The sequence below is a fragment of the Numida meleagris genome, chromosome 3, assembly GCF_002078875.1.
Source record: "Numida meleagris isolate 19003 breed g44 Domestic line chromosome 3, NumMel1.0, whole genome shotgun sequence".
Classification (NCBI taxonomy): domain Eukaryota; kingdom Metazoa; phylum Chordata; class Aves; order Galliformes; family Numididae; genus Numida; species Numida meleagris.
This window is the reverse complement of record NC_034411.1, coordinates 32,086,028-32,100,335: the sequence shown is the minus strand read 5'-3', so window position 1 is coordinate 32,100,335 and position 14,308 is coordinate 32,086,028. Positions and strand designations below refer to the sequence as shown.

Below are 14,308 nucleotides of genomic sequence, written 5' to 3'. Positions count from 1 at the left end.
TCCAGCTTAGGAAACTTTCTGCACCACACATTATTTATACATGATCTGTAACCCCAAAGGCAGTGCTCTCCACAGCATATCTATTCCCTTCTTACCCTACCAGCTACTTTTAGCAGTCAAACTGTCCTCTTGGGAGACCTTCCACACGTTATTAATACACAATAAAGAAACAGGAACTCAACTATGGAAGCCTCCCCTCCTTCACCCACCTCCTTACTAGTTCCCCTAATGTTCTATTTTTGTCCTAAATGCAAACAGAAATTTCAGTTTATCATGCAACAGATTTCAAATTTTGTTATCCCAGTATAACCTTCCTAGGAAGATGCACTGCCATACTTCGTTCACAGTTTCACTCAAGTGAAATTGCTTGGCAAAGAAAATTACTGTTCATTAGCTAAGTCTCCAATAACTGACCATACATTGACCATTAGACAGTTACTAAAGCCTTACCATAGACAGCTAAGGTAACATTAGTACGCTTGGGACTATTCCTAACCAACTGCAATTTTAAAACAAAATCTGTTGTTTTAACATTCCTTAGCACATGCTACGTCCACACAGTTTGGCTTATATGTGACTATCTTTATTAAAAAGCACCTAAACAGGTGATTTAACTTTTGTTTTAAAACACCCACAATTAAAATTAATTCTGTGATGACTGTGTTTTGTTTTTTTTTTTACCTGGACTTCAGGAGAAGTTCCATCTTGTGCCAAAGCCAAGAGAATACTGACACTGGTTTTCAGATGCTGGCCAGAACCTATCCCACCAACATATCGATGGAGGCAACCCAGAGCCAAAGAATGGCCCGTTCTTGAGACAACATCTCGAGCAGATTTTAACCTATAAACATTTAAATAAATCATGTAATTCAATTCATCGGAAAAAAAATCTTCATGTACCAGAATTATTCAAACGACTCTACTTCTATCAGCATTTTGCCATCCACCTTACAGATCTTGAGAAGCCTTACTTAACCTGTACTTAATCTATACTGCTATTAAACTGGATCACATATAAAGCAAGTCAATAAAAATTTATTTTAGTAATAATTTTCTTCCTTCCCTCTTCATAATTAGAAAAAATTAAGAGAGAAAGAAAAAAGGATACCCTAGTTAGGAGAAAGAAATTCTTTTTGTCTGTATGTGAGAGACAAGCATGTTCACTAACGACTATGAACAACAGAAGCAACAAAGTAAATACAAATCTCAGATGTGCAAAAATGGCTCGACAGCATCAACACTGGCAGCCATTATCATGTTGAGTCCTGCATAAGACACCAATGGATGACACCAGTAATAGAAATATAAAGGAAGATTGTAAAGATTATACTATACGAGATGAAATAATAGGGAAAATTTGAATTACTCAGAGGCAGAGACTAAGCAAATGCAGTGCAGTGAGTGAAATGAGATGTGCGTGTATTCAGATTCACAGACTGGCTTCCATTTAAGCTGAAAACTGGGAAATATGTTGTTTTATTATACCTACCAGCTATCTCTCTAAAGATCTGAGATTACTGACAAAATATGGAAAAAAATATGGGCCAGTGAAATAGTTAAATCGATACGTAAAGAAGATGTTTTCATGAAATAGAACCACTATCATATAATTCACGCTATAGACATATGTAGCGTAAGCTCAGTTTATCTATCTGAAGCAGTTCAGTCACTTTAAGCAACTCATCAAAACCTCTTCATTTCAATCATTTTTTAATTCCAAGTAATTTGACAAGTGAGCTTTCATTCCTGGAAGAATCACAGTAAATATATCAAAATTTGAAGACACTGTTTGAAGATTTAGTAGGCCTGAATAGTCATAGTAATAAAGCATGAAAAGAAATAGTAATCAATATGTTATTCAGTAGAGGATTTTTTAACATATATTCAATTATATTTTATTTCTTACTCTGAATCAAAGTCAACTTACTTATCAAAACTGTACTGAGCCATTCGAGCGATGAAAGTGGCTTCTCCAACCACCTGAGCCATTCTACCAAGAGCTTCTCCTGCTGCACATCTCAAAATAGGGTTAGGGTTATCAAGCGCACCCATTACCAGCGTTAGAGCAGATTTGCGAACTTCTTCTGGTCCTAATGTGCTCTTGTTCTCAGCTAACCCCTACATGAACAAATATGAAAGAATATTCCAAATAAGTGGATGATGAGAATGGCAATAGTAATATAAGAAAGAGCTTCAACTAAAAATGACACCTTTTTTTTGTTTACGTGTGAACATTTTTCCTAAAAATATACTTGTTGAAAATATTTAAAACTCAAAACCAATTGCATGCTCAGTCTCACCTTTGCCAACATTTTACCTATTTCACATACAGTAAGGACTTCATACAATCATAGAATGGCCTAGGTTGAAAAGGACCTCAAAGATCGAGTTTCAACCCCCCTGCTGAGTGCAGGGTCGCCAACCACTAGACCAGGCTGCCCAGAGCCACATCCAGCCTGGCCTTGAATGCCTCCAGGGACGGGGCATCCACTTGTTACACCATTCTTTGCTTTCAAATGCATTATGGTGCTACACGCATGCTGGTACTACTGAATAAGATAGTAATATACAGGATATGTCTGAAAAGAAAGAAAGAAAGAGAGAAAAAGAAAGAAGGATGGGCACAGAGAGAAGGAGGCTTTAAAGCTAACTAACATCTGTTCCTTAGAGAGGAAAACCACAACTTTATTATGTTTCTACAAGAAACGCTCAAACAGACTGGAGGTAAATGAAAATATTTTTTCTTAACGTTCACATCTTTGAAAATTTATACAGTATATTATATGTGCTACAGAACAATAACACAACACTTTCTGCAACTTTTTTGGTTCCCATATTCCATTAGTAACACATTGCCTTACTTTGGGAAAAATAATTAAATGCATCTAAAGTACAAACACTACATGCGTTAGAGCAGAAAACAGCGATAGCCTTATCATACATTCTAATTTTCTGTCCTGAAATCTTAAAGTTCTCTGGCCTTTTGGCACGGCATGTGAAAACCCAGGCTTCTGTCTCAGAAAATAGTGTCCAGCTTGTCTCATGTTTCAACACGGCTCATGTTTTTAAGAAGAAAGCAAGGAACAGAAGTATTGTTTTGCCAGTGTGAGACCTGTGACAACTTTCTCTCCAAAAACTCTGTTAAGTTCCAAAGATAGAGTTGACATTTGACAGGGGAGAAATTTGCTGCTACTGTGAAAACTTTACTTAACTAAAAGCTCAAAAAACCCCTCGTTTTTGCCCAAATATGATAGAATTTTGCAGTCAAATTCCAAGAATTCTCTTACATGCTCCATATCATGCACTTATATGGGTATGTCCTTCAGCTGTACGCTGGGGTTGAAGTGTCAACCTGCAGACTTTCAAAATTTCAAGTAGTAGCTTTTGTAATGTTCTTCTAACAGCTTTTTGTACAGAATACAGATCTATGAATCAAATTGCTGAATTCTGGCGTCTACAAGTTTGCAAGTTTTACCTTCAAGGCACTAAGAACAGCAGTAAAGATATTAAGCTGAACGGCTTGCTGTCGAACACCTTTAGCCTGCTTGACACATTCAGCAAAGTGATCCAACATCTGCAATCTAAAATAAAGGAAAGAGCATAATTTAAGCGATATGATTTCAAAATACAAACCAAAACACAGCATGTGAAAAAATACACACAGCAAAAGAGACTTTTAAAGCCAGTCACAGAATTTATGCTTCAGAGGCTGTAGAGAGTACTCAACTTAGGTAGAAAGGGTAGTTACTCTGGATGCTGTTAGTTCTTATAGATTATCCATACGTGTTTATTGTCCCTCTTGAAGAAAACACCACTGAGGGAAGGTCTTCAGATACTGTTTGGATGTACAACTAGAAAACTACAAGGAGAGGACTAGAAAAATGCTGCCTCTCCACTATTGTTCAAAACTGGTGTTATTCTACACACTCCTACAGTTGTTCACATTATTTTCCCTTTTTAACATCATGTCATAAAGTGTTACTGAGAGGAATACTCTCTGAAAGATATTAAGAATAGGAGAACAATGAGCAGTTTGTATAGTTAACTGATCAGCAGTTAACCAGCCAATTTTTTCCACAGCTAACAACAATATAGATCAGATAGACTTAAGGCTTACTGCTTACAATCGCTTACTGCAAAATGAGACTGACCACTCAAAGAAAAAACTGTTTCCACCAGTATTGTACTGAAGGATAATTTTCACTTTAAATGAGTCTTAGAGCTGCTTAAACTCTGTGCTCAGTGATGACTTAGCTAAACTGAACGACAAACATAGCCCTGATAACTCATAACTCCACAAAGATCGGCATATTTTGCTTCATGTTTCATGTGAATTCATTTCTTCTTTTTGATTATGCATAAAACCACTTAGTGTAAATCATAGTCTCACTTGTGGAAGCCAGCTGAAATCCAAAGAATTCCACTGCTATATTCTCAAGGGTGATTTTAAGCTAATTTCTATGGATATTTTGCAGGAAGTTTTGGTTATAGAGAGATTACTGCTGTTAATGCAGTAAGAGAAGAGAGAAATCCAGCCTGCACCGCTTAACCCTAATCTACAAAACTGATAAACCAAGGAAATCATCCTGTTTCTCAACTGAGTAAATATATTCTGGAATCCTGAGAAACAATGAACACAAAATACTGATATCTAAATTTAGAGACAGTTGATTTCAAAGCAGATTCTTATTTTGAGAATAAAAATTTAATACTATCCAGGGAACGAAAGCATTAGATTCTGAAACAGAACACAGATGTAAACTGACCTATGTTTGTAAGACACATGAGGAAAAACCACACCAAAGAGAGCCACAGATGCATCGATGACAGATACTCCTAGAGGAAGGGGACCGGGTACAGCTTCACCAGCAGGGATGCGCAAATAAATAGAAGACGGATCATGTTCCAAAGCACCACTTCCAGATGCACTGTTTGGCTGAAGCTGCAAAATGCCACATAACATGAACACCTCTGAATATATCTTTGCAGATAAAATTCTGAACTAGAGGTAAACAAAAGACATATGCAGTTGCTAAGAACAGAAAACTGCATTACAAACAATTAAAAGCAACGTCACTGTCCCCAGGCACATGTAGATTAGCATTTACAGGGCCAATTAAATCCCTGACAGTCAAAGCACTTAACAGTTGGATAAGAACACAAACTATGACTCCTAGTAGTTAAGACACAGAAATTAGGGAAGGGCATATAATTTCTGGTACCAGTAGCAGCTTCTGAAGCAGTATCTACGCACTGACTTTTCAGAAAAATGATTATTAATTCACTGTGAGTACTGAGATACAATACAGCATAACCAAAACATCAGTTTTGGTTGTAATGACTCTCTATCTAGAAAGGTTTTGAAATAGTATTATAATTGCTGTCATGAAAATACTTCTGAACCATCACTCCTTCAGAAACACAATCAATCATTTATTTCCTTTGAAGAAATGCTTACTTTCACAGCTTGTTCATTATCTCATCATGAAACAAAATTTGACTCTAGTAGCTCTATATTCTTAAAAGATTAGAAAACAGTAAACATCTGCTAAGACTTTGATTTCATTAAAAAAAGAAAAACGTGACCAAACACAGGATGCTCCTGTGACTCACTGGAGGCCTTCATTTCCACCAACAGCGATACTGTTCAACAAGTTGGGTAAAAAGAAAAAAAAAAAAAAAAGGGGGGGGGATGTGGAGGGGCTTCCCATGAAAGCCCTGCTGATTAAATAGTGCACTGAAAACTAGCATATGTCTACCACACCAAAAGAAGAAAGTTTAGGAAAACCCTTCCTCCTCTTTGACATGCTGATTTTTCTTAAAAACTCAGTTCACCCTCCATTTTTCACACTTGGTATCAGTCTTGGCTTTTGGATCTGCTTTATTGGTACAGCTTCCTTCCAAAAAACTTTGCCATAATTGAAAAGGCTGTGGTAGAAGGGAGGTTTTCAGTTCCTCTCCTTATTCCAGGAAGTTTCTGAGAAGGTGAACTGCAAAGCTTAGGATGGCACAGTTCAGCCAATGCTCAGAACAGTCATTTGTCTAGAGAAAACTATGAATGAATCAATGAATTGTTCCCAAAGCTCTATTTGTCTTCAAGGAGCATATGTGAAAAGAAAAAAAAAAAAGTAATTGTATCAGTGTTAGGAGCTGATCTGAAAAATTTCATCGAGAGACTCCCATAACAAATCATGCCATTTGGTTTTTTAAGCCTTCCTTTTTTTTTTTTTTTAATCCTATGTTCCAAAGACTCGTTTTATCTAGAAGCATAGCAAATTCCTTTTAATGCCAACATAACCCAAATTAAATATATGATTTCATACTGCACCTTTAAAAAGTTAAATCTTGTTTTTCCTAAACACCACTTGCAACGCTGATATTTTGACAGCAATTTCCTTGTAAAACAATTTAAGTGGATATTAAGTTTCTTTCAAAAAATGCATGAGAATAATTGCTACACTAAGAAGACCTTTTTTAAAAATTGTTTCTTTAAAGAAACTAGATTAATTGAAACACCAAAGTCATCCAAGTTGCATAAATGTTATGACTACCTCATTCGTAGGCACTTTTATCAAAGCATTGCACTATACATGGAATGACTTAAACTTGGCAAACCTCTGAAATATGCCCAGAAACAAGGAGCAAAACTTCATAACCCAAAGAGACATTGCAGATAATTTATTACCCTCCTGTTTCCTTATTACCTGGTCTTCAATTGACTTATGATCAGTCTCCTGCAGCCAAGAGCCAAGAAGAACACTGTCATCATAATGACAAAGAGACCTCAGGAGCGATGTGGTTGTATTAGCGGAGTTGTCCGTCAAAGTAAATTCTGCTACCAACTCCCGAAGAAGCGCATTAAATGATCCTAAGACACAGGACATTAAAAAGAATCATTTTTACTTCTTAACCAAAACATTTCAGCTACAGTTCAGAAGTTACAAATCAAAGCATGTGCCATTATATCAATTTTACACACAGTGAACAGACTGAAGCAAATCTGATGACACTAGCGCTGAGGGTAAGAACCCAGGTCTTGGTATTTTAAGTAATGATGTAAAGCACCATAAAACACAGAGAATATGATCTCCATACCTCTCAATCCTACAAAAAGAACCATAACTCATATGCTCAGTGTTACTCTAATACCTTACAATATCCATACTTTATATTTTAACTGACAAGATGACATACAGAAAGTGAGGAACAATGCAAGACTCTTGCGGATTCCCAGTTTTCTATTTTACACATGGTATCTGCATCAAGAAGACATGAGAAGTAAAAAAAACATATAAAGTGCAATTTTTACTTTAATAATAATTGTCAAAAACAAACAAACAAAAATCCATACCTTCATATGTCTTTGGAGGTAATAAAGCCAATATATCATAAAGTCTTAAACGGACCATAGCTGCACTAGCTTTCAGATGAGCTCCATGGGCTTTAATTACTGATGGAATGCTACAGGATCAAGAGAAGAAAAAAGAGACAGCTAGAAATATCATAGTTACTGAAAATAATATTTCAGATTCCTTTTCACATGATCTGCCCCTATTCAAAAGAAAATAGTGTTCAGAGATCCCCTGTGAGCAGCACTACTCAAGTGACTTATTTTTGAAGTAATTATACTGAGCTTCCTTTTTTAATTTATTTAAATTGCTACTTAAACAAAAGCACAAAATATGACCCAAAACTGTGTTTTATCTTTTATGCTGTGAACTGTTTGAGGTTTTTCACTACTAAGTTTTGTAAATGGAAAGTTTACTGATTAACGTCTGGTAGTACACTAGCATCAGAGCTTTCTCACCTCTTGCACAAGGATAAGCAAACCACGAAGTCAAAAAACTCACTGAAAATTCAAAACACAGTTAACAAAAGTTATCCCAGTAAGCCTCTCAGCACATGCTGTGGGATAACATACTTTGAGAAAGTTGAAGGCAGTAGTACTAATGTTCATAAAAAGTGGTTTCTTCCCTCCCCGTATGAACAAGCAGCAACACTACAGTACTACATTAAAATTTGAGAACACAAATTAAAACAAATTAGTTAGAGTATTTCAGCTCCAGGAAAAAATGTGAACCAAGAGCAAAAACACCAGCAGATGAGAACAGTAACTTCCTCTCAGTAGTAACAAGTTTGTTACCAAATGACCATTTTTTAATCTCACACTGTGCTTCTAAAGATCATAGAATAACATTTTTTCAAAAAACTTTTTACTTACTGTGACATCATTGTCATGGCACATTCTATAGGTGTCATCAACTTCCTGATTACATCCTCAGTAAGGAGCTCAGGACAGTGAGCAACAAAACTTCTCATAGCTAGTAACAAAGTAGTTTAAATTAAAATTTTACTCAGAAAAATAAATGCAGTGCACGAGCAACATACAGATCCTATGAGAATATCAAAAAAGCAGCAATTAAAAATATTCATTCAAAGACCACGTGACATAAGACTACATATTCATAAGACCATATAACCAAAACAGGACACTGGTGAAACTCTGACAAGTCTTACTCATTTTCAATGAAAGAAGGGAAATTATGAGAGTTTTCTCCATAATATTTGAGATTCTGTTTTACTGTCCAGTTGTAGTTTTTAAATTTGAAATGCTTACCACACAAAGCCCCAGCACGGCCTTCCAGTGTTACTTGCCAGGTAAAAGAATCTCCTCTTGCCTTTTCTGCCTCTAACTCCTTCAGAGATCGTGGGAACACATTTCTCCATAGCAGCAACATCTTAGGAAGATGATACCGAACAACAGAAGGACCTACACGAAAAAATAAAATGACAGCTTAATAAGAGTGTTTATTATACAAGGTATGAAAAATCTGCCATTAAGGTTTTTGCTCTTTTAACTACTATTTCCTCTTACTTCACTTTTTTACCTATTTGTCCCCTTGCTTGAAATTCCTTTATTCTCCATTGCTCTCCTTTGTATGTTGAAAGTGCTACAAGTAAATCACGATTAAGTGTTTGTCGATATTAGTACCAAAACTAGAGAATACCCAGTTCCACACACTGAATCATGCAAGACGTAAACACTGATACTTGTATTTTTATTCTGACTTCCAATATTATTTTTATACTAGTATTTTGAAGGCAAGCTCTTTAGCCTGTCTTAGCTTATTCATAGGATAGAAACCAACTATAAAACTAGTTCTACAAAGAGGTTTACAGAAAGCATCTGAAAAAGATTTAGATAAAAAAACAGTGAAAGTGCATGAAAAATGTATTGGAGAAGGACAATCAAAATAGTGCTATATTGTCAGAAAAATTTTGGCAAAAATGAGATAACTTAGGGAATAGAAAACACAAATGGTGTTTGCTGACAGATCAAAATACTGAGGAATGTAGTAAAAGGTCATCACATTTTTCAGAATTAAAAAAAAGATAACTGATGCAAAATTCAAGAGTACTTACAAGCTCTCAAAATAGAGCCTACGATATTTCTGTGATGGCATATATGAACAATCATACATTGAATCATAGAACGGCTTGGGTTGGAAGGGACCATAAAGCCCAACCAGTTTCAACCCCAGTGCCAAAGGCAGGGCTGCCATCCACTAGATCAGGCACTAGATCAGGCCGCCCAGGGTCCCATCCAGCCTGGCCCTGAATACCTCCAGGGATGAGGCACCCACAGCTTGTGCCAGTGCCTCACCACCACAAACAGAAGTTTTTTTTTTTTTTTATTGCTGCTGTTGTTGTTTTTGTTTTGCTGTTGTTGTATTAAAGCCAATCGAATAGATTTTAAAGCGCCATCATTCCCATCATTCCTAATCAGTATTGTTGCTTATCCAGGGACACACTTGGACAAGAAATAAACAGGAAATAAAACAACTTGCATCACAGAACTGATTTCCCATTTTCATAGAATGACTAAATGCTGGGTTTCAAGAACAAAACTTTTTTTTAATTTTATTTTTGCTTCTTTTAATTTTGTTGGTTTATTTAAGGAACAACACCTTCCACTATCCTTCCGCTTACTCTAACATCACTGCTGAAATAAATGAACTAAAACTTTGTTTCCTGTGGTATCAATTCTGTACTGACGATCTGTAAAGACTATTTGCTACGGTGGGTAATCAAAAATGTTGGACAAACATTAAAACCAAATGAAAGAACTGTTTTTGCCAACCTAAAGTCATAAGCGCTCCAAGTAAAAGCCATCCAGCTTGAGTCCGTTGCAAGGAAAGCCTGCTGTTTTGTGCAGCTGTTCGTAACAGATCCTCAGCAATACTAACCACCATCTGCAATAACAACAAAGTAGATTTAAAAAACGTAAATTACTACACTAAAACAAATCCTCTTACTGATTACATGTAAACATGTTCAAGTATTTAAATTAATCTTCTATAAAGAACAGATTACATTTCACGCAGACAGCCTTATGCACACAAAAATACAAGAAATAATATTTTCTTCAGTAGTAATTCATTAATATACTAAACAATAACGTAAGCTTGACAGAGAGATAGGAACGAAAAGCTGGTAAATATTGCAACCGAAATGCTACAAGGGCAGTTCCAAAATAATGCCTCCTATTTTAGCATGTTGACCTACAACATCAGAGGTGGATGTTAGTGGCATGGCAGTAGAGGCGGAACCTTCCCACCAATATTCCATTACACGTTGTTGCCATGTGACAGATGGCAGCAGAGAGGCAGTCTGACAGAATGGCATCTGACACTGAATTGCGCAGTGGAATTGAATCCCTCCATGCAGAAAAAATGGCACCCACTGACATGCATCGACGCTTGCTGAACATTCACGGAGATCAAACAGCAGACGTGAGCACAGTGAGGTGGTGGGTGGTGCATCCCAGCAGTGGCAACAGTGGATCCCCCTCTGCTGGTGTAGATTTCTACAAGTGCAGAATGCAGGCTCTTGCTCATTGCTGGCAAAAATGCATAACTAATGGTGGTCCCTATGGTGAGAGACAACGTTTTGTAGCTGAGAATTTGCTCTATCGAATAGTGGTTTTGTGCTCTCCGTATTTGCTGTAATTTCTATGGAAGTAAATGGGAGGCATTACTTTTGGAGCAACATATGTACAAACGAGAGCTCCAACCAATGCTCCTGCTAGGTACAAGTTCCATTTCAATAATCCTTTTCATTTGTTATTACGTCACACATTTTGCAAGGATATTACTTCTTGAAAAAATACATTTTTTAGTTTACTCAGAAACAAAACTTACTATCTCACCTTTCCTTTGGCATGAGGAATACCTAAGGGACACTGATGCACACCACCTAATAAAGCAGCCATTGCAAAACTGTAGCCACTAACAGCTTCAGGGGAAGTCTTCAGATTGTTGAGTCTTTCTGCACATCTATCTAAAAATGGAGTCAACTGAAAAGGCAATGCCACAGCTACACACCGCAAGCACCACGCAGCAGCAAGTCGCGCAGCCATGCTGGGATGAAGAAGAACTGATGTTACTGTCTCCAACAGACCTAGATAAAAAAGATTTACAGTTCTAAAATTATGATATGCCTCTTAGTAAGTAGAGATTTAAATTGAGTCAGTATTAAACAGACAATATGGAAGTTAAAAATGTCAGAGTTGAAGTACTTGAATTTTATAACTTTGTCTTTCTTTTCAAAAAAAGACAGAAGTGTTAGTAACATTATGCAGTTAAATCAAATTTCTCTTTCACATTAATTATTTTAACAGATTGTGATCACATTTCATATTCATTGCTCTAATATCTCAATCAATGTAAGCTTATCTGCATACCAATGGAGGGTTCTTGAATAAGAGGAGATGCAGTAGCATTCAGACTCTGCACCAGACTGCCCAGCTCTTGGAGAGCACACACCATTACATGCTGGCTTGCAGCCACATCAGCAGCTCCTGCCTTGTTTTCACTGTTGGCATCATTCACTACTGCTTCTGCAGAAAAGAAAGAAGTATCTTGCTTAGGACCATTTGAGTGAGTCACATACAAAGAATATAGCATACACGGAATAGAAAGGAACTATTTAGTTTTGGCATCATCCCTAAACACTAAAATAAAACCACTAATCTGCTCATAGTGTGAGCTCATAAAGCAGATGTGTTCTGAAGAAAAATAAATTTTACAGCTACCAGCCAAACACAATCATCCAAAGACCAGGTAAATCAGATGTCCAGAACTTACTGGGGATGACAGTGCACTAAGAGATAGGGCTAATATTCTAACATAGAAAGAATAAGCATGCACATATGCAGTATGTATGTACTGCATTTATGTATACATATATACCTACAGATGGAGGAACTAAGAACATAATCTTGACGTATCTAGGTTCTATATGCATATATACAGAATAAAACTAAAAAAAAACAACAACAAAAACCCAGATCTTTATTAAATAATTAGCCACAAACTTTAATTATCTTAAATGTATTCAGTTATCCAATTAATTCTACAGGTTCCACCTTTTGTTTTCTACCCTATACAATGTCCCAGGAATAATATGGTAAGATTCCGTACCTGATGGGTAAGGAAGCTGCAACTATCATTTTGAAGAAAAGGAACTTGAGTATCAGCTTAAAATTACACATCTAATGTAATACAAATTCAACAAATGGTCCTCCTTATGTGAAGGGAAGCAATCATTACCAAATAAAAATACTTCTAATAATTTATACATATATATACACACACGTATGTGTATGTGTGTATATATATAAAGCAGCAGAAATGCTATAATATATATAAATTATCACAGAATCAGAATTTCTGCATTTATATATATACACTTATATGCTTCATATATATCTCATCCAATCATCCAAACGCATCATGGAATTTCTTCTAACTTTGACAAGCAGGTGGCAGGAGGAAAAATTTCCATAATCATTTCATCTCAGAAGTAGAATTTCTGATATTTTTACCTAGAACTAAAAGGGTTCTGATTGTAATAAATGTCGAAGTTTCAACTAAACTCAGACATACCTCCCCTATCAAGAAACAGTTATGAGAAGAACACGCAAAAGCTTCAAAGACAACTGCGTTTCCACACATTAAAACATTAATTTAAAATAAATTAATTGTGGGATTGAAAAAACGAAAGAAAAAGAAACACTCATTCACTTGTTTAATCAACATACAGTTGTGCAATTCCATCTTCCTTTTCCAATCTCTAGCTCAAATTAACTATTTTCTTAGAAACAAATGCCAACAATTTTAATTGTCAGCCCTCTTACACGTTCAAGAGGCCGCATTTATCTTCTTAAATTTCATTCTTCAGATAACATCTTTATTTGCCACCAGTAAAATTCCATTGGATCTCAGAATGCATATTGGTAGGATAGGTACAAGGACACTACTGGTCTTCAGCCATATTCAGCCGCACTGTGCTGTTTTCAGTACAGCCTATCCTAAGATTGATTGCAAAAATGCACTTCTTTCCCCAGTTTGCATTCCAAGCAAACACAATGTCAAAAGCTATCAGAGGATAAAAAGCGATCACATTTCAAGTAGAAATAATATTTTGGATATCGCATTTCAAATAGAAAGCAGCTGAATTATCTTTTACCATAGCAATAGAATTACTCCTCACAGTAGAATGAAGTGGAGAAAAGGCTGACCCAGCAAAACAGCAATCATTTTTCAACAGGTCTGAAATAAGGAAATGTGTTTCTCACCCACTGCCTTCATTTGTTTACCAATGGCTTGACATATATCTTTGGCAGCCGCAATCTGTGCTTTCTCCCCCAGTAAGCTGCCCACAGTTGCCCTCAGGATGAAGGACACGCATCTTCGAGAGTACACTGCTTCCACGTGGGTCTGAGTTGCACGAGGATGGGAAACCAGATCGAGTACATGTGACAAAAACGTAGCAAAGTTGCGCTCCAACCACTGACCTCCTAATGTTGTAACAAAGACAACATAGGCCTGCAAATTCAGAAGTTATATACAGTTCCAATTAAAACAGTAAGAAAAGACTATTCAGTAATCAAAGAGTAATGACTGCAGTAATACCCAGGCACGTTGCACGATGGCAGTGATAACAGTCAGTTATATGCAACCTTGACGAGGCTACACAAGATGAATTTAGCCAGTATTTGCCCTTGCGGAACTGTTTCCAGTGCCAAGGGTAGCTCTCCATTACTGCTACACGCAGTGTGAAGTGCAAAATAACCTTCTGATGACAGCTAAGTCCTGCTCACAGTTCTAGCTGCATCTATTCTTATTAAAAAAAAATAAATTAAAAACCTACAATAATAATGTAAATAACAGCAACAACATGAACATGTTCTAGTTCATGTTGAACACTGTGCATTTTACCAAATGCGCCTGAAAAAGACTGGGGA

The 14,308-nt window shown here is 36.5% G+C and overlaps 1 protein-coding gene across 5 annotated transcripts in view; it reads right to left on the bottom strand.

The window, feature by feature from the left end:
* HEATR5B (HEAT repeat containing 5B) overlaps window positions 1-14,308 on the bottom strand; it is a 57,394-nt gene that overhangs the window by 36,008 nt on the left and 7,078 nt on the right. For all 5 annotated transcript variants that reach the window (XM_021393121.1, XM_021393122.1, XM_021393124.1 and 2 more), the window contains exons 8-19: window positions 13,640-13,889; window positions 11,744-11,899; window positions 11,210-11,460; window positions 10,142-10,253; window positions 8,618-8,770; window positions 8,222-8,321; window positions 7,352-7,461; window positions 6,705-6,868; window positions 4,767-4,942; window positions 3,476-3,581; window positions 1,928-2,118; window positions 682-841 (exon numbers count right to left, since the gene is read on the bottom strand). In XM_021393121.1, coding sequence (XP_021248796.1) covers window positions 682-841; window positions 1,928-2,118; window positions 3,476-3,581; window positions 4,767-4,942; window positions 6,705-6,868; window positions 7,352-7,461; window positions 8,222-8,321; window positions 8,618-8,770; window positions 10,142-10,253; window positions 11,210-11,460; window positions 11,744-11,899; window positions 13,640-13,889 — 1,929 coding nt within the window. The remainder of the gene's footprint in view (window positions 1-681; window positions 842-1,927; window positions 2,119-3,475; window positions 3,582-4,766; window positions 4,943-6,704; window positions 6,869-7,351; window positions 7,462-8,221; window positions 8,322-8,617; window positions 8,771-10,141; window positions 10,254-11,209; window positions 11,461-11,743; window positions 11,900-13,639; window positions 13,890-14,308) is intronic.